This window comes from Pogona vitticeps, chromosome 15, assembly GCF_051106095.1.
Source record: "Pogona vitticeps strain Pit_001003342236 chromosome 15, PviZW2.1, whole genome shotgun sequence".
Taxonomy (NCBI): domain Eukaryota; kingdom Metazoa; phylum Chordata; class Lepidosauria; order Squamata; family Agamidae; genus Pogona; species Pogona vitticeps.
This window is the reverse complement of record NC_135797.1, coordinates 1452933-1472005: the sequence shown is the minus strand read 5'-3', so window position 1 is coordinate 1472005 and position 19073 is coordinate 1452933. Positions and strand designations below refer to the sequence as shown.

The 19073-nt window shown below is 49.0% G+C and overlaps 2 protein-coding genes across 3 annotated transcripts; both read left to right on the top strand.

Annotated features, from left to right (window-relative positions):
* Positions 1-693: 693 nt before the first annotated feature.
* Positions 694-3930, top strand: CTXND2 (cortexin domain containing 2). The gene is made up of 3 exons (XM_072984312.2): positions 694-1472; positions 2414-2730; positions 3811-3930. The coding sequence occupies exon 2, from the start codon at positions 2469-2471 to the stop codon at positions 2640-2642; it is 174 nt and encodes a 57-aa protein (XP_072840413.1). The 5' UTR covers positions 694-1472; positions 2414-2468; the 3' UTR covers positions 2643-2730; positions 3811-3930.
* On the top strand, positions 3484-18784 carry SETDB1 (SET domain bifurcated histone lysine methyltransferase 1). Of its 2 annotated transcripts, none has more exons than XM_072984307.2 (21): positions 3484-4036; positions 4501-4661; positions 5170-5204; positions 5919-6018; positions 6636-6764; positions 7582-7783; positions 8338-8411; positions 9285-9490; positions 10245-10374; positions 10970-11117; positions 11541-11705; positions 11842-12444; positions 12812-12928; positions 13085-13254; positions 13994-14601; positions 14738-14766; positions 15211-15343; positions 15778-15934; positions 16882-17084; positions 17729-17817; positions 18376-18784. In XM_072984307.2, exons 1-21 carry the CDS (start codon positions 3822-3824, stop codon positions 18491-18493), a joined length of 3792 nt encoding a protein of 1263 aa, XP_072840408.2. In that variant the 5' UTR covers positions 3484-3821; the 3' UTR covers positions 18494-18784. The 2 variants fall into 2 exon arrangements, with proteins under 2 accessions (XP_072840408.2, XP_020653847.3); XM_020798188.3 differs by having other exon boundaries at positions 3822-4036; positions 13994-14610.
* Positions 18785-19073: the final 289 nt, after the last annotated feature.

Sequence of the window (19073 nt, the reverse complement as noted above, 5' to 3'; positions counted from 1 at the left end):
AGAATGACGTTTAACCGTAGCTGGTGACGTTTCTGCGCAGGATGACGTAGGAAAAGGTGTAACGGGGAAATATTTGCCAAGTGCTTTGCACATATGAAAATGCAACACATCCTTATTGTTGCTTATTATCATGAACCACCTTTCCAAAGCTGTGGTAAAAACTGTATCAAACGTTTCATATCCCCATTTTGCCTCAGGTAAACCACTAAACTAATTTCTGAACATTGAAAACAGATAATTTTAAGAAGTCTTTTTTGTTCTACAGAACATGTAACATTTAATATTTAGCGATAAAGGGTAATTTTATTAAATATTTAGTTAAAGGCATAGAAAATACCACTTTTTATTGCTACTTCTTCATTAGTTAAAATAAGCCCCAAAGGTAAAGGTAAAGGTTCCCCTTGACAATTTTTGTCCAGTCGTGTTCGACTCTAGGGGGCGGTGCTCATCCCTGTTTCCAAGCCATAGAGCCAGCGTTTGTCCGAAGACAATCTTCCGTGGTCACATGGCCAGTGCGACTTAGACACGGAACGCTGTTACCTTCCCACTGAAGTGGTCCCTATTTATCTACTTGCATTTGCATGCTTTCAAACCGCTAGGTTGGCGGGAGCTGGGACAAGTGACGGGAGCTCACTCCGTTGCGTGGATTCGAACTTACGACTGCTGGTCTTCTGACCCTGCAGCACAGGCTTCTGTGGTTTAGCCCCAAACTTGTTGTAAATTCTGTTCCAGAAATTTTCCAGATGTTGCATGTGGCACCGTAGCAATACATGATCCTTGCTAGATCAAGCTCAGACTGAAGGTCAGTGTGTGGTCTCATCCGCAAGGACATCAGCAGGAACTTTTCCCCCCCAGTTTAGGTGAGGCAAAGCTGCATGGTGGTAGATTAGTCTGATTCACAAACATACCTTGCATCACTACAACACAATGGATCTGTTGGTGGAGGTTAAACTAATAAATAAATATAGGACACCATGCATCAACACAAATGGCAGTCTGTCCACGTATCCCCTGAATGTGGCATGAAAAAAAAATTTTTTTTGGACAACTAACACTTGAGATTTCACCTAGTACTTGCTCAGAGGCACTCTTGTCTTAACTCAGACACCAATTTTTCTAAGGCTAAGTCCAGCTTGATCTGTTCCAGACCCATTGCTGAAGAGCTTATTGGACAGCGTAGAATTGTGGAAAGAATCAGAAACAATAGATGGAAGTATTTTCTTCCTGGGTGACTGAAGATGCATAATTGAATTTTCAAAGTATCATCTCACCACCATTACAGGGAGTGGATGAAATGCGATGCCAGGCAAGTTGTGAAGTATTCATGACACCATTAGCTGACAGCAGAGGAGAGCTGAAACTGCCTGGTGGTGAAGCCTGCTTTTGGCACTGTACTACAGAGGCAAGAGTGAAACGCTGGCAGATTCTCTGACGGTTTGAGCAATGCCTGTGTGTCACATTCCGGACATACGGTAAGAGCCAAGTCCGTTGGACTGGATGCAGTGTACTCTTGCAAAGAGATTCTTCTGTTTCCTTTCTGCACTTCTCAGTTCACTTAAATAACTTTCCAGCCATCTCAATAGCTCTCACAGTGCTCCTTTTTCAGGTTTAACCATCAGAAATGTCTCTCTTTCACAGTATCCTCATACCCAGAGCTTGGAGAAGACTGTAACTCCAGTAGAAAAAAAACACCACTACATTTTCTACCTCTAATGTATCTCTTAGCTCTGTTCTTTCTATTCCATAGAAGCAGAGCTTTTCATTTTATTTATTTTGGAAAGGAAAACAAATGCATGTATTTGGGGGCGTTCCTAGGATTTATTTCTCTATTGCATTCTTTATCTCAGCTTTCCTTTAAACCTTTTTTATGTTATGCTACAAAAAAACCTTGATCGATTCAAACTGATTTTGTTGGCTTCTGACTTGAGTCGTCTTTTAACTTTGGCTCTTACTCTAGCCACTGCATAGCAGTGCATTTGCCTTAGGGGCTAAGGTCAGAGTTGCAGCTGTCTATGGATTTTCTAGTTAACTCTGAGCACCATTATTATAGAATGTTCTGACCATACCTGTAAGACAAGACAGTAATGTTCTTGTATCATTCATCAACTGGTTTCTTGATCACAAAGCTAGCTCTAATTAATTGAACAACAGATTTTGGATGTCAAGCATCCAGTAAACACCCGAGTCAGGAAAACTATCTAACTCTGGCTTTAAATTAAACCCACATCAGGGAACTCAAGAAGACTTGAATCACATTGCTTATTTCCACTGTTAGCAGACCTCCGGGAATCCAAAATAGTAGTGCAGATACTCCAAAAATCCCTAGGTGAAAGGAGTACAAAGAAGAAGGGACATCTGAAACCAGTCAAGACTGTAACAGAGCCATGCTCCTACGTTTCCCTCCCCCCCACAGTTGATGGGAACATTTCCATCCATCTAATGAGACGTGGTCGGTCACCCCAGGCCCCATGGAGAATCCGACCCCAGAGACCTTCGTGGACGTGGACCAAAGCATTTGCCTTGGGTTCCTCTCGCTGATGTGCTTCTTCCTCATGCTCATGATGGTGCGGTGCGCCAAGCTGATTGTGGACCCATACAGTGCCATCCCAACCTCCACGTGGGAAGAGGAGCAGCTTGACTGATGGTATCTGTCGGTGTGCATGACACTGAAGGGAAAAGGTTGGATAAATTTGAGTCTGACCTGTTGTGACAGTGAAAGAGGAGAGGGAGGTAAGAGTTGTGATTTGCACCTTGAGGTCATTGAAGGATAAGGATATTGATGTAACTTATACATAACAAGCATATTGCAGTCCTTCATCTATAGATAGAATGATCTTCTATATTAAATAATCTCTTGTCTGAGTTACGTTTTTTTTATTAATTTATATATGTTCATTAAAATCAGGACAGCACAATACACAGGACGGTTTTGTTGCTTTTAAAGGAAGCCCAGCATCCTGCAAAAAAAAACAATTAAAATGTCGTTTTATGGAAACTGAAGGAGGGGGTTACTGTCCCTTTAAGCAGCTCAGAACAAAGCGCATGCGTAAACCAGCCCTCAAGGAGAGGGTGGAGCCAACAAAGGAACATCTCTGCTCCTACCTCGGCGCGAGTCTTCTTCCTGCGCGTGCGCGCTGCGTCCCAAACGAGCCGCCGCTTGTTTCTCGACGCATGCGTAGCAGAGAAGCTTGGGCGTTTCCCCCTTTATCCTCCCGCCTCTTCCGGCCTTCGCGCAGGCCGCCTAACGGGCTCTGTGGGTACCCAAGCTCCCCCCCCCGTCCTCTGCCCCGGAAGTGAGTTTTAGGGGTTTCCGGTCCTTCCAAAAAAAGCCCCTCCCACCCAGCTTGACTCGGTTCTAGGCTAAAGAATCCCCCCCTTTTTATTCCAGGGGGTGGGGAAAGGGTGGGTGGGGGACAGGTGAGTGTGGGGTGTGAGGAACTGGGGTCGAGGGTCTGCAAGGGTGGGGGGTCGGAGAGAGGAGCCTGTCTTTCCAGCGGTGGGGGGAAGGGACCCCAAGGGGCTCTGCCTATGGGGTGCAGCGGGACCTCTATATGGGAGGCCTGGGAGCTCAGTGGTTAGAGCTGGGAGGGACTGGTTTTTGGGAGGAGGGTCTGCAGTTAGCCATGAGGGGGCGGCCCCAGAAGAGTGATGTGTGAGGGGGCCTGAATGAGGGACAGGTGGGATGTACAGGGTGTGTGTGTGAAACTGCTGCATTCCTTAAAGGCAGATGGTTTGGGGTGTGTGGATGGATTCTGGGAGGGGGGGATTTGGGATTCCTTGGAAGACAGAAAGGACTCTTTTGTTTTTCAGCTTCTGCCACTATGGCGGAGTCCCCAGAGATGATGGAGCTTCAGCGAGAGGTGATGGAGGAGCTCGGCATCTCCCTGGAGGATCTCAGGCAGCTGATTGAAGAGGAGCTGGAAAAGTCGGAGTCCATCAAGCAGCGGAAGCAGGAGTTGGAGTCCCTGGAGGAGTGCGTGAAGCAGAAGGAGGCGGAGGTGGCCCACGTGGACCAGCTCCTGGACAGTGCTGTGAAGTAAGCGTGACAATGAATGTGATGCCCTTTGCGGCCTGTGCTCCCCAAAGTCTGCTAGCCAATCCCCTGTGGAAGATTTTGGCAGATCATACTCTGCTTAGGTCAGCATCTCTAGATTTATTTGCATTTTTGATGCTGGATTACATCTCCCAGAATTCCTCACCACTGTCTGTCTTATCTGATGCTGATGTGAATCTTAACGCAACCAGAACAACAGAACAGGGGCTAGAAGTTCCCACCCTGATTTAAGGCATTAGAAAATGTACTCCTTCAGACAATTCTAAAAATTAGATATCCCAGCAGAAAAGTCTAGGGTCCTCCAAAATGCTACTTTTGGTATTAGCACTTTAGCGTTTGTTATTTTTAATAAAATACGGGGGGAAAGACCAAAAAAGGAAAGCATAACCAAAAAAACCCCAACAACCTTAAGCATTTTAATCTTCTCCTTTTTTAAAAAAAAACAGAGCTGTAGATAAATGTGAGGTGCTAGTGAAGGATGTATATGCAAATTTGGGCCTGGAGTACCGGGAGACGGACTCAGAAGAAGAGATAGGCTCTTCCAAACCTACAGAAGTGATTGAGATACCAGATGAGGATGATGATGACATCATGAGTATTGACTCAGGTGAGATGTTTTGCTGGTTGGGGCCAAATTTCCATCTACCCCAGTTTTCTATCTCCAACTGTGGCTAGTCATGAAAAGTGTGTGCGGGGGGGGGGGGGACATTCAGAAGCTAGTGTCATTAACCCATTTGTTGAGTCGGTGCCAGCTTTGGGACCCAAAAAGAACACCCAAGGGTGCTCATGTAGAAGCATAGAATCAATTCTTGATCTTCCTGTAAATTATTTTAAAGTTATATTTAAGGACAGAACAATAAAAATTAAACTTGATTAATTGTGGGAAAGAGGATAAAGCTACATCATCAAAGTCCTTCTGCCAAAGTGATGTGATAGTAAGATTCTGCAAGTGTAGATCATCGGTGTGGTACAAACTGCCCCAGGAAGTTGTGTCTTGTGGTTCTGCCACTGCCCTACAGAGGGGGGTGTGTGCAACTGATTATTTTCTGTTCAGTTCTCATTTTTAAATATTTGTGGTTTTGGCTTTTTGTTTTTGTTTTTTTACATTACAACAGATGCAAATAACAAAATTGCGAAGGACCAATCATTGGTGAGTTTATGGCATGGATGTCGTGTTGGGGGGTGCGATTGGCCCATTTAATCAAGCAGTTTTTATTTATTTATAAGAATCATAAGAAAACTTCTGCCCTTAAGCTGGGCACCTGGAATGTTGGAAGAGACTGTCACTCTCGAATCAGCCTCCTCAGCCACACTAGACGCTGCTCCAAGTCCTCCATACAGAGCACGGTACCATAGTCTTTCGAGACTGAAGGATGCCTAACTTTATTTATTTATTTATTTTATTTTATTTATATGCCACCCACTCTACCCAGAGGTCTCTGGGTGGCTGTGTTCTTTTTTATTTCTTCCATCAGCTGCCGGTTGTGATCTGTCCTAAGAACTCAGGACATGACAGCCGAAGCTAAGCATCAGAGCTGGATTGATCAAACGGCCCCACCCCTTTTAGAACAATAGTCTACCTTCCTATGCTTGGGGTCCCACAGCCAAGACAGGGAACGATCACATGGCAAAGCTCCTGATTCAGATATCACCTCCTCTATGGTTTGGTTGAGATATTCTCTCCCTCTCGATAATAAATACTATTGTCATGTAACTGATTTTTGCAGTTTTTTCCCCCAAGTATCCTGAATACTGCAGTGAGTAAAGAATCTGCCCCATCTGAGTTCAGATCACATGATTATTTGAATTTCTTCCCAGATAGTTAAGAACAACAACAGAGAAATGTCTGTTCTGTTCCTCACAGCTCAGAGAAGCCATGGCTGCCATGAGGAAGTCCGCTCAGGATGTACAGAAGTTCATGGACGCAGTGAATAAAAAGTCCAATAGCTTTGACTTCCAGAGAGGTAGGTCCGCATTTATCTGTGCGTTAAGAAGGTTTCCCGGGGAGTCAGTTGAGGGAAGCCAGCGGACTTCTCAGATTGGGAGTCACAGATTGTGAGGGGGACATAGAGGGGTTACCCTGATTTTTTTGATGTCGTTAGCCAACACATTTACTGAATGCAACAGTGGGATCTTGAACGTAAAGTCTTAGCCCAGGAGCCAAAACCAAGCCCTTCTAGCTGAAATAGGAATCCTGTGGCCTTCTGCAGGAATTAGCAGAGAGCCAAGAGGAAAATGAGCCACATACGGTGGTTAGAGTGGTTAAGCTAGCAGGGATCCGGGTTCAAATCCTACTCAGCTGTGAAACTCGCAGGGTGACCTTGGTCCAGTCGTGATCTCAGCCTTATCTGCCTCCTGAAGATGAGATGGAGAGAATAGGGCGAGAAAGGCCTTGAGCTCATTGCTGGAAAACTGACCTATGAATGTGATTTATAGAGAAATAAAATACCCTGCTTGTAGGCCTTCTGGGAGTTGTAGTCCAAAGAACACAGATCTAGAGGCGGGCAAGGGTTCCACCGCCTGCTTCTCGAGGATCAGGTCCACGAGACAAGCAGGAACCTCCCAAGGTTTTCCTTTCCAGGATCCCAGCAGCTGAGCCCCGGCTGCGAGATTACCCAGGACGGGGACCTTGCTGTCGGCGACCGGGTCCTGGGCAAGAAGCGGACCAAGACGTGGCACAAGGGCACCCTGATCGCCATCCAGAACGTGGGTGAGTGGGGGTGGCGCCCTCCCTTCGTTGCTCGCCTGGCCGCCTTGATGTTTTCCATACCGCTTTGGTGAGATGGAACAAAGCATCTTCCTTGTGTCTCTTTGGTGCTTCTGTTGAGCCAGATTCTTTGGGGGCAAAGGGTGGGGGAGCCTCCTGGTCCTGAGCGCTCCCGGAACCAGCTGTAGTAGCAATAATAATAATAATAATAATAATAATAATAATAATAATAATAATAATAATAATAATAATAATAATAATAATAATAATAATAATAATAATAATAATAAATGCTCCTTTTCCCATATTGAATGAAGGGAGGGGTTGAGTTTCCTTGTTGAAGTTAAACATGTTTAGCACTTTCTAAAACTGGCTTGTTTTACATGCTATACCCCAAAGTAAACGGATTTCTACTTTTTTTTTCTCTACTAAATTCAGAAGTTTTGGAGCTCAAGCAAGATTGTCGCCCTTCCTCCCCTCTGCTCCCCAAAAGTGATACCCTTTGTAACAAAAATCAAACCAACTGGCATCTCTGGAAGGCTAATAGTGGTCCAGGAAGCCTCCCAGAAGCACTAACATTGTAATTTCTTTGTGATGTATTATTTCCAAGCTTTGATTCTGTAGCCAAACAAATTTTACCATATCTTCCCCCAAATGGCAATTCTTATCCTTGAATCATTTTCTTTTCGAGGAGGATAAGCCTTCAAGCGCTGATGTTTCTTACCTTATATTTCCTTCTCTGGACCAGATTTTAAGCATCCCCTTCTTCTTGAGGTTGTGACTCATCTTAGTCTCCTCCTTTCTGGCCTTCCTCTTTCAGGTCCTGGGAAGAAATACAAGGTGAAATTTGATAACAAAGGAAAAAGCCTGCTGTCAGGCAACCATATTGCTTACGATTCCCACCCGCACGCTGACAAGCTTCACGTGGGGAGCCGGGTTGTGGCCAAATACAAGGACGGAAACCAGGTGTGGCTTTACGCTGGCATCGTGGCCGAGACGCCCAACATCAAGAACAAGATGAGGTCAGGAAGGAGGCTTCCCGTAGGATATTTTCAAAGGATGGGTGATGGAGCAAAAGCTGCCAAGAGCCTTGTGTGACCTCTTAAGCTGGCGAGGGTTGTGAAAGTTAAGGCTGGTTAGATTTTAAGGTACCACAAGTCTCCTTATGGTTTTTGCTGCCAGAGACTACCACGGAGGGTTGGTTATTCAGCACGATGCCTATTTTACCTTAGGGGCAATACCGCCTCTGAGACTGGAAGGGGCTTATAGCCGTACTGGCTAGTAGCCACGGCAGCCATACCCTCCGTGAAGTTACCTAATCTTCCTTTAAAGGTCTCCGAGTGAACTTTTGTCTGCTGGGCTCCTCCTTGACATGGTTTTCCGTGTCACTTTCATTCCCAGCAGGCCAAAGAGAGGCAGGCTTTAATCTTGGCTTGCAAGTTCGCTCCTCTTCCCTTCGGTCCCTGTTCCTGTCCAGGCTCCGTGTTTCTCCCGTTGTCTCCTGACTGTGTTCTTCTCCAGTGGTTTAGAACGATACTGACTCGAGCTCCCTTTTGCTGGTCTCCTCCCCTTCCAGGTTCCTCATCTTTTTTGACGATGGCTATGCCTCCTACGTCATCCAGCCTGAGCTCTACCTAATCTGCAGACCCCGTGAGTATCCCGGGGCTTGCTTATTCCCTGAGCGCAGAGATCTTCCTCAGGGGTTCCTCTCTGGTTACAGGTGCCTGCCAAGGTGGGCGTGTGGTTGCCTGAGAAAGATCCTTCTCTTCTCCTTCCAAGAGAGAGAGAGAGAAACATGCACACCCTCCGGCACCCTCACTTGGAGCTTTTAGACACCACAGAGCCTGGTTGTCCATGGGAACAAAAACCCACTCCAGGTTTTGATCCGAACCTTGTCAGAGCTACCGAAGGTACTCACTCTGCCCCCCAAACAAGCGTTGCCCATCAGACCTCAGGCGAGGACCCTCTGTCTGCTGACAGGCATTTCAGACCTGGGTGTGTTTCTTTGTTTCTGTTGCCTTTTTTTTTTTTTTTTTTGCTGGCTTTTGAAATCCTCCACTCAAAGCAGGGCAGAACCCACATAAACGGTGACTCACTGTATTTCCATCGTCTTCATCGGCAACCTCACAATTAGATGAATGTTCTAGTATTTGAGAAACATGACTCTGTTTGGCTGGTTTGGTTTTTATTGCTGTTTCGAAAGGTTCCTTTTATTCCTCATTGCTGCTCTTCCATTTGCAGAGCCCTGTGAGTTGGGCTGGAATATTTAACCCAGTAAATAAATGAATCCTTTCCAAAGCCCCCTTGATGATGCTGGCTGGAGAAGTGCCATTAGCCACCTCAATTTTAGATCTTTCGGAGAGGGGCAACCTGCCTCGCCCTTCCTTCGGCCCCGAGTTCCTTGAGCCCACTAGCGTCTGCTCTGACCAGCTGCCCTGGTTCTCCGGGACGCCGAGGGCTGAGGAGTGGCCTTTCCTCCTCTTTCTCCCCTTTCTCGATGAACAGCACTTTTTCTTTCGGCAGTCAAGAAGTCCTGGGAGGATATCGAAGACATCTCGTGCCGGGATTTTATTGAGGAGTACATCACCGCCTATCCCAACCGGCCGATGGTGTTGCTCAAGAGCGGCCAGCAGATCAAGACCGAGTGGGATGGGACCTGGTGGAAATCTCGCGTGGAGGAAGTGGATGGTAGTTTGGTCAAAATCCTCTTCCTAGTAGGCCCGGCTCAGGTATTTCCCATCTTTTCCTCTAGTTTGGGTTTCCTCTTGCCATGGAATATCACATTTTGAAGTGCCAAGATTCCTTCCATCCCATCTCCAAATCCTCTTCCCGACTGTTGAGTTTGGTCCTGCGGGATTTTGACCTGCATGAGTGCCACCTACAGGAGAGGAGAGAGTATAGCACTGCAAGTGCCAGGTGACCGACAGACAAATGCTGTTCCAACGGACAAGCCTGCATGTTCTTATGTACAGTAGTAGGACTGCCCCCCCCCCCCGCAGATGCAATAAAAACGGCGGAAGCATTGAATGCTATACATAACCTGGTCTCTGGCTCCATCTAGTGGCCAGTTCTGGAAAATACACCCTGGAAGTACATATAAATATGTACTTTTAAAAAATATATTTATAGCTTTCAGGTAGTGTATAGGTGAATCAGTGGATACTGATCCTGTGCATGGGGGGGTCCTACTGTATTTTATGGTAACAGCTGCCCTCACCTTAACGAAGCAGCAGATGTTCTGAGGGTTTTAGATTGAACTTTGCAGGTGGTATCCAGTTGACGTTCTCTGTGAACCCTGTATTCAGAATGGGTGCAGTGACTTGGGTAGCTCCTTTAATGTTCAGACTAAAACCCAGAGCAGTTTCATGCCACCACAGTTATTGGAGCCAATGGCCTCCGCTGTTTGTACTTGATCGTGGTCTTCGTGCGCGTTCCCTCTCCCAGCTGCACCTCAGTTGCCGTTTCTTTGCTCTGTCTTGGCAGGATGACAAGCGCTGTGAGTGGATCTACCGGGGCTCCACCCGCCTGGAGCCCATGTTCAGCATGAAGACCTCCACCGCCTCTACCCTGGAAAAGAAACAGGGAGGGCAAATGAGGACTCGCCCAAATGTCGGTAGGTGCCCCTGTTGGATCCTGACTCAAAAAAGGAAATACTTTTGCCATCAGCCCCATTCGTAAGTGGAAAGGGAGACAGACGTGGTTACCCAAGGACAAGTCCAGCTGAGGCTTTTGAACTCGCACCTCCAGTCACCTATTGACTCCATAGCGGGGTCTCCCAGTGTTTTTCCTACACCGCTTTTTGTGTTATTTATTCTTTTCATTCCTGTCCCTTCGTTGTTTTCAACACAGAAGCACTTGTGTCTTTTAGAGCAGCCGGAACAACACAGAGGTTGAATATTTCAAAGGACATCATGTCCGCCTGGAGAAAGCCTGTAGGGCCGATTCAGAGGGATTCCAGGTTGGCCTGGAATTTGACCCCAAGGTCCGAGGGTTCCCACCCTCAGGAGTACGGCATGGAGGACCAAAGACCAGCCAATGCAGCTTATGCTTGCTTTCATTCATTGGAGTGGAAACAGGGAGCCTTGGGGGTTTCTATCTGCGTTTGGTTCATGTGCCGCCAGACAGTGTCTCGAAACCAAGCAAGGGGCCTGTCTCTCTCGACGCACTTGGCCCCTCTTTAAACTTGTCTGCTCCCTTTTTTTTTATAGGCGCCGTGCGGAGCAAAGGGCCAGTGGTCCAGTACACACAGGACCTAACGGGGACCAGCCCTCAGCAGCAGTTCAAGCCCGTGGAGCAGCCCCCGGTGCCTGTCGCGGTGTCCCAGCCAGTTTCCCCACCGCAGTTCATTGAAGTGGAGTAAGTTGGTGGGCAGGTTTTGTCGGACACACATTTCTCTCCCTCACACAGAAGGGCGATAGAGGCTGGAAGGGGGCCCCTTTTGCTGCTTCGGCTCAAAGAGAAAATACTCTGAATGGGTAGCAACTCTGATGAAGGTGGCAGGATGACGAGCCCCCGAAGCCACAGCTTTCATCTTCTCAGTCCTTTGGAGGAAGCAAGCCTGCAGTGTGACTTCTCCATCGAAGTACTTCCTTGAAGCTGGCTGGAGAGTAGGCTGGTTTGGGGATGGTGGGAATTGTAACCCAACCCACTAGGGGGACAGCAGGGTTGGGAAGGCTGCTCTGAAGCCAGCACCTGAGGGGTCATCCGTGTCCTAGTTCCAGAGATGGTGAGCATTCTGCTCCCAAACGCCGCCTCTCTTGCTCTCTGTCTTCCGCGCAGTAGCCCCGACAGCCAGCTCTCCCAGGCCAAGAAGCAGCAGGTGGCAAAGAAGAGCACATCTTTCTTGCGCCCTGGCTCGGTGGGATCGGGGCCACCCTCTCCGTCCTCCCCAGTCCCGAGCGAAACACCCCCCGTTGGCAGAACAGGGGTGACGCAACAGTTCCGGTGAGTGCTGCGTTGGGTTGACAAGTGAGGCTGGAACCAACACCACGTGTGTGCATCATCCTCACCGAGAGAAGGGCCCAAAGCCTCTGCCAACTCCGTCCCCTTCTCTCTCCCCATCCCTCCCTCTCTGCTGCAGGTTCTCGGGCGCCCAGCCTGCGGGCAGCCCTGCCCAGCCATTCCACAACATGCTGGACCAGGTGCCCAACGAGCCCTCGTACCGAGCCCCCGTGGAGAAGCTGTTCTACCTGCCCCACGTCTGCAGCTACACCTGCCTCTCCCGGGTGCGCCCGTACTGCACCGACCAGTACCGTAGCAAGAACCCCCTCCTCATCCCGCTCCTCTACGACTTCCGGCGCATGACGGCCCGCCGGCGCATCAACCGCAAGACGGGCTTCCACGTCATCTACAAGACCCCCTGCGGCCTGTGCCTGCGCAGCATGGCCGAGATTGAGCGCTACCTCTTTGAGACGGAGTGCGACTTCCTTTTCCTGGAGATGTTCTGCCTGGACCCCTACGTCCTGGTGGACCGGAAGTTCCAGCCGTACAGGCCGTTCTACTACATCCTGGACATCACCAACGGCAAGGAGGACGTCCCCCTCTCCTGCGTCAACGAGATCGACAACACCCCGCCCCCGCAGGTGGCCTACAGCAAGGAGCGCATCCCCGGCAACGGGGTCTTCATCAACACCCGGGCTGAGTTCCTGGTCGGCTGCGACTGTGAGGACGGCTGCCGGGACAAGTGAGCACCAGGCTCTGGGGGGGGGGGGGGGGGAGTGGGAGAGGCTGTTTCCGCCTGAATTCCCTTCCAATGGACAGCCACACCGATTAGCACCAGTCTGCTGGGCTTTGTTGGTCTGGCGGATGGGAGCTGTAGTTGAAAATTGCCAGGCCACCCGCTCGAGAAGCATGGGCTTAGGTACCTTTGGGGGGAGCCTTGACACTTTACGGACCTAGAAGAGAAACCAAGACACGGTGCTTTAAACTTCACTTCTCTCTCTCCCCTGACCCCTCCAATAGATCTGGTTTTAGAAGCTCTTTTCTGCTAATGGGATGTGTGTGTGTGTGTGTGTGTGTGTGTGTATGTATGTTTCCATTTTCTTTCTAAGATCTAAATGCGCCTGCCACCAGCTCACCATCCAGGCCACTGCTTGCACCCCCGGAGGCCAGATCAACCCCAATTCCGGATACCAATACAAGAGGCTGGAGGAGTGCCTTCCGACAGGGTGAGTTGGGAGTCCTGGTTCTTTTGGGTTCCCCCGGGAGGGGCCCAACTCTGGCTCCTCCCCCCCCAATACTGGGTGTGAAGGTGGCTAGCGGGGATCTGCCATGTTCAGTCTCTGCCTTTATTTTCCCTGCGCTCTCTTCCCCGTCCATGCCAGAGTGTACGAGTGCAACAAGCGCTGCAGGTGCAACCGGAACATGTGCACCAACCGCCTGGTGCAGCATGGCCTCCAGGTGCGGCTGCAGCTGTTCAAGACCCAGAACAAGGGGTGGGGCATCCGTTGCCTGGACGACATCGCCAAGGGCTCTTTCGTCTGCATCTACGCTGGTAAGGCCCTACTGGCGAGGGGCAGGGAGCGGGGGCGGGGGAGAAGCACAACCCTGCAGAGCAGCTCCATGTCATATCGAGTCACACCTCTGTTCAGATTCCCCCAGCAAATTGAATTGAAGACATTCACATAAACATGGATTTACCATCGAGCAGTGGATTCAGTGGCTGGAATCCTGTGGCTTGATTACTCAAATAGTGTAACTTTTAGAAGCAAAGATACCACTAAGAAATCTCTGTAGACATTATCAGAGGCATCCTTGGTCATGCGATGCTGCATGCAACAGATGATGCCTAGGGAGATTTCTTAACTTAGGGCAGTTTGCTTGCATCAGTTACGCCATTTGCTTAACTGTACAAAAGCATTTCAGCCATTAGGTCTATCTGTAGTCTATTCAGGACCCAGAATATGGTTTAGAATCATTTGGGTTCGTTCAGTTTTTTAAAAAATCTTTTAACTGTGTTTCAATCAGGGTGGATAAGAATCTGTTTTTAAAAAAAATCAATTTGTTTTAAATAACGATTTAAATCAAGGCTTGAATTTTAACAAATGATTTTTTAAACATGTAAATCTTTTTAAGTATCTGAATTTTAAAATTTAAATCAAGTCCACCCCGGCTTTAATTCACCCCCTCGCTTCTCAAGGTTGGGAGAAGGACAGGCTATCCATTACAAGGATTGTGAGGCTGAGAAGCGTGGAGGAGGGCGGTGACCGTACTTTTTTGCTCCACCCGCGCAGGGAAAATTCTGACGGATGACTTTGCCGACAAAGAGGGCCTGGAGATGGGCGACGAGTACTTTGCCAACCTGGACCACATTGAGAGCGTGGAGAACTCGAAGGAAGGCTACGAGAGCGAGGCCAAGTGCTCCTCGGACAGCAGCGGTGTGAACCTGAAAGACGACGACGACGAGAACACGGCCTCCGAGGAGCCCGAGGAGTCCAACGAGGACAGCTCGGATGACAACTTCTGCAAGGACGAGGACTTCAGCACCAGCTCGGTCTGGCGCAGCTACGCCACCCGGCGCCAGACGCGGGGCCAGCGGGAAAACGGCCTCTCGGAGACGGCGTCGAAGGACTCAGGGCTGGCCCGGCAGGTCAGCCACGAGGAGGCCGCCCCCTGCAAGCCCCCGCTCTCAGAGGAGACCTCCAAGAACAAGGTGGCCTCCTGGCTCAGCTCCAACACCCTGGCCGACGGCTTTCAGGACAGCGACAGCCGGTCCTCCTTTCGGGCGCAGGAGCTGCCGCCGCCGCCTGCCAAGGCCGAGCCGGTGGAGAGCGAGAGGACCGGGGTGGCTGGGAAAGAGGAGTTCGTCCCGGAGGGTGACCTGAAGGTCAAGAAGAAAGAGGTAACAGGGGTGTGTGACAGAGGGAAACCTCTCTTTCTTTTTGACGTTGTGCCGAGCAAGCAAGCTTCTCCAGATGTAGGACTTCTTCCAAAACGTGTGTGTTTGTGCGTGTAACATTTCTCCTCCTTTTTTCTAGGAATCTGAAGACCACGGCAAAATGTCTCTGTAAGTTTTCACCTCTTTTGATCCCTCTTCTTGTCTGGGAAGCTGAGATCTGGTTTTTCACAGAATCAACTAGGATGTTTTATACTGATCTAGGTACAAGCATTTCTTTCTGAATGCTTCAAAAAAGCTCCCTGCAAATAGATAACGAGCATGTCATTATTCCCTGATATGTGTTCCTTCTAGAAGCAGAGAAGGTTTTTTTCCTCCCCTTTTGTCTTGATTGGGGAGCCTTTTCGCAATCAAGATGAAAGAACTTGTCCTTTAGATTTAGCAGGGTGGGTTAGATCTTTTCTGTATCTGTCGTTTGCTTTCCGTTTGTGTCATTGTTTTGGCTTGCTGGCATCTTGTGTTTAAGAGGTACTCTAGCATCTGTGGAAGGTGGTTGCTAGGAAGCCTATCCCACTGCTAACTCCAGAAGGCTAACCCCCTATTTCATGCTCCCAGAGTGGGCAATCTAGGCAGGTTATATGGCTACAACCCAAACCCAACGATACCTGAAGGGGTCCGGAGGCCGGTCAGCAAAACAGCCTTGCATCAGAACCGAAGGCAGTCCGACCATCCGCAGCCCACCAAAGACGTAAGTGTCTGTGACATTTTAAAGCTGCAGGCATGAATTAGGCATGTTAAAAATAAAATAAGTATTCTGATCATGTAAACAATGGGAATTGGAGTCTATTCCACCTTTTTTTAAAAAAAGATAACAAATTAATGTTATATATCTTTGCTGATTTTTAAATTCTGCTTTTATAATTAAAAAAACATTCAGAGCCTGAAAAATGCGGAGAACAGTGCCTCTAAAAATCCATGTTTGAATGTCTGCCCTTAAATTGATCTATTTAGATAGTAGTATAGACAGATGTCTCTTTGAAAGCACTAGTTACTGAATTTTTATATATACACCATAAAACGTCCCGTAAAACCAATCTTCAAGTACAGGCAGATTTGTAAGTTTGCCAAGTGCTGGCTTTGCTCGCTGGTAAAAGCACGCCGTCTCTCCCCTTTTCCGGGCAGGACATCCTCATGCTATCGAGCAGCACCGACAGCGAGGGAGACAACGGCCGAGGGACCTCCGGGCAGGCTCCGGGCAATGCCAACGACAGCGACGACATCCAGACCATTTCCTCGGGCTCAGATCTGGAGGAAAAAAAGAACTCCCCTTCCGGGCTGGGTGAGCACAACTGGTCCTGAGTGAACATGGCCTGGAAACTTGGACCAGGATTTATTGTATAACCTGAGAGAAAGTCAGGCTTGGCCTAGTAGAAGTTCTGTTTCATAAATGCAATAGGACCCCCCCCCCCCCCCCGTGTCCATGGGGGATCGGTTCCAAGCCCCCCCTCCCTCCCAGCATGGATGCCAAAAACCTATGGCTCACAGTGTACCTTATATACAGAGTGTGGCCTTTTCTCCCTCTAGGGGCTAGTTCTGGTAGTTACAATAGGTGAATACATTTTTCTGGATATATATTTTCTTTTAATATCTGGAAACAGTAGATACTGATCCCACGGATACGGGGGGTCCCCTACTGTACTGCTAAATATCTTTGATCAGGAGCTTTGTTTTTCTTTGAAGAAGCTAATGGATTTAGATTAATCTGGCAAAATACCTGTGGCATGTCTATTCCTCTCTTCCCCCGACTTTCTGTTTCCTGATTGGGGTGGGGGTTGGTGGTGGTGGGTATACTCTACAAAAGTAAGAGTCTCACGTGGGCCTCCCCCAACAGGCCATGGCAGCTGGTAAGGGAGAAGGTCTACTCCCAAGGAGACCCCTGCTGTTACAAAGGCCTTGTATTCATGAGGAGCCTTTCTGTTCAAGCAGATCATTTTTTCCATAGCTACCGACTTAACCTTTGCCTAAGGACCCTGGTGTTCGGCTGTGAGTCGGCTTCCTCCTTCAGCTCCAGAGCAGAGTTTCCTACCTCTCAGGAACCCCCACCCACCCCAAAACTGCTTCCCCAGCGCGGTCTGCACAGCTTCCCTCCCCCCCCCCAGGGTCGTGCCATTAACAGCCACTGAGTTACAGATAGTTCTGAGACTTCTCAAGCACTCAGATCCTTGAAATCCCCTTTGCGGGCCGGAAGGGTGATCCGCTCTCTCTCCTCTGTGTCGTTCGCCAAAGGCCCCGTGAAACGGCAGGTGGCCGTGAAGTCCACCCGAGGCTTTGCCTTGAAGTCCACCCACGGCATCGCCATCAAGTCCACCAACCTGGCCTCCGGGGAGAACATGCCGGTCCGGAGAAACACGCGCCAGTTCTATGACGGCGAGGAGTCGTGCTACATCATTGACGCCAAGCTGGAAGGCAACCTTGGCCGATACCTCAACGTAAGACCTGGCAAAAAAAAAAAATCACCAACCCGAAAATGTGCCAAATGCAACATGTCCATTTTCCCCCCAGAATAAAAAAAAAGTTTTTCTGTTCTTTTTCTGGGGAAAAAAAATAGAATTTTTCCTTCAATAATTTTACATCTCTATGGAAAACTACAGTTGAGAACTGAAATGTGAATAGATTACATCCCATTTCAGGATCTGTTTGTTCTTTTTGGAACGCTCCGTAGAAAGAAGAGTTCCAAAATGTTACCCATCCAGTCTTGCACACAAGGCGAGCCTCCCCCCCCCTTTTTTCTGTGGGCTTGAACGCTCTTGTGATGCCGTAGTGCGTTCCTGGGAGTTTTCTGGGCCTTCAGGTGGGGTGGGAGCAGATGGGATGAGGGCAAAGGAAAAATTAGCTGGCCGGATTCCACAGATCGAATCGAGACCTCTGGCAAGAAGATTCTGAGGCACCCCTTTGGGAAACGAGGCTGTCGATTCAGAAGAACTGGGCTTCTGTTTTGAACGGGGCCTGGTTGGAGGCCGGTTAATGCCTGAAACTCAGAAGCTGGGGGGGGGGGGCTGCCTCTTTCACCCTAAGGATCACTTTTTAGGGCCCAGCTGTTACAGTGACGAGCCCACCGTCTTTATCTTTCCAGCATAGCTGCAGCCCCAACCTCTTTGTGCAGAACGTCTTTGTGGATACGCATGACCTTCGCTTCCCCTGGGTGGCCTTCTTCGCAAGCAAGTAAGGATTTTTTCCTCCTCCGCTTGGGACACCTTTCCTTTCCTGCTTTTCCTTATCCCACAGACTCTCTTAAGGCCACAACCTTGCCATTTGAACTGTGAAACCAACACCTCCGTTTTACAGATGGCAGAGGAAAGGCAGAGGCACAGTGTCTCCCAGGCAGGGGCTGTCAGGGTCAGCAGCCCAGAAATCATGATCTGAGCAGGATACTCCGTCCTGGGGACACTCAAACTGTCATTTCCCCTCCTCCCTTGCCAGTTATTCCATCTGGCTCATGTTTTAAGTGCAGATTTTCTTCAGCAGTAGTATCTTGTTGGGAGCTATCCCTGTTGCCCTTCACTGCATGTAGGATGTGGTTTGGTTTCAAAAGGACAGTCAAGACCCCTTAGCTTTATAAAAGACCCGCTCCCCTTCTGAACACAAGTACAGCTACAGTGAGTGAGTGCATCAGGGTGGATCGACTCAGTGGCTTGCCTTCTGGAAAGGGGGGGGGGGAGTTCCTCCTGCCAGATAGGCCATCCTGTGGGCAGCCAATCCAGAGTTTTCTCTCCCTTGCAGGAGGATCCGCGCTGGCACGGAGCTTACGTGGGACTACAACTACGAAGTGGGAAGCGTGGAAGGCAAGGAGCTTCTCTGCTGCTGCGGGGCCATTGAATGCCGAGGACGCTTGTTATAAGGCGAGCCGGAGGCCATGGGGTACATGGCGGTTTCTGCGTCTCCCCCCGCCCCCTTGGAGGGGACAGCAAAACAAGTCTGTTCCCACAGAAGGCGACACTCCACCTCCTCATGTACCCAGGTCTTGGGGGCTTCCTCCCCCCCCCCCCAGTGGCTGGTTTTCTCACCCTTCGTGTTGACTGTGTTTGCAGGGCATTCGTACTGTGTAAAGGACATTTTCTCCCCCCACACACACCCCCCTTTTTTTTTCTCTTCCATTGTTCGTGAAACAATAAAACAATCCTGATTACAACTCCGTATTCCATTGGCGCTCATGCAGAGATTCACTGGGGGGGAAAAAGAGGGAACAGTATGCCAACACAAGAGACATGGAGGATTTCCTACTAATCATTTTCAAAGAGAGCGCCTCTTTCAGCGTGGCTTCGCTCTCCCTGCAGAAAGCAAAACAAGCAAGCAAGCAAACCACCCCACCCCCAGTGAATCAAAGTTTTGCATTACCTTTTCAGATTTTCTGCAAGGTCTGAAGACTTGAGTTGTAAATCCAAGCAGACTCAGGCTAAAGTGAATCCATCAGGTTAGTC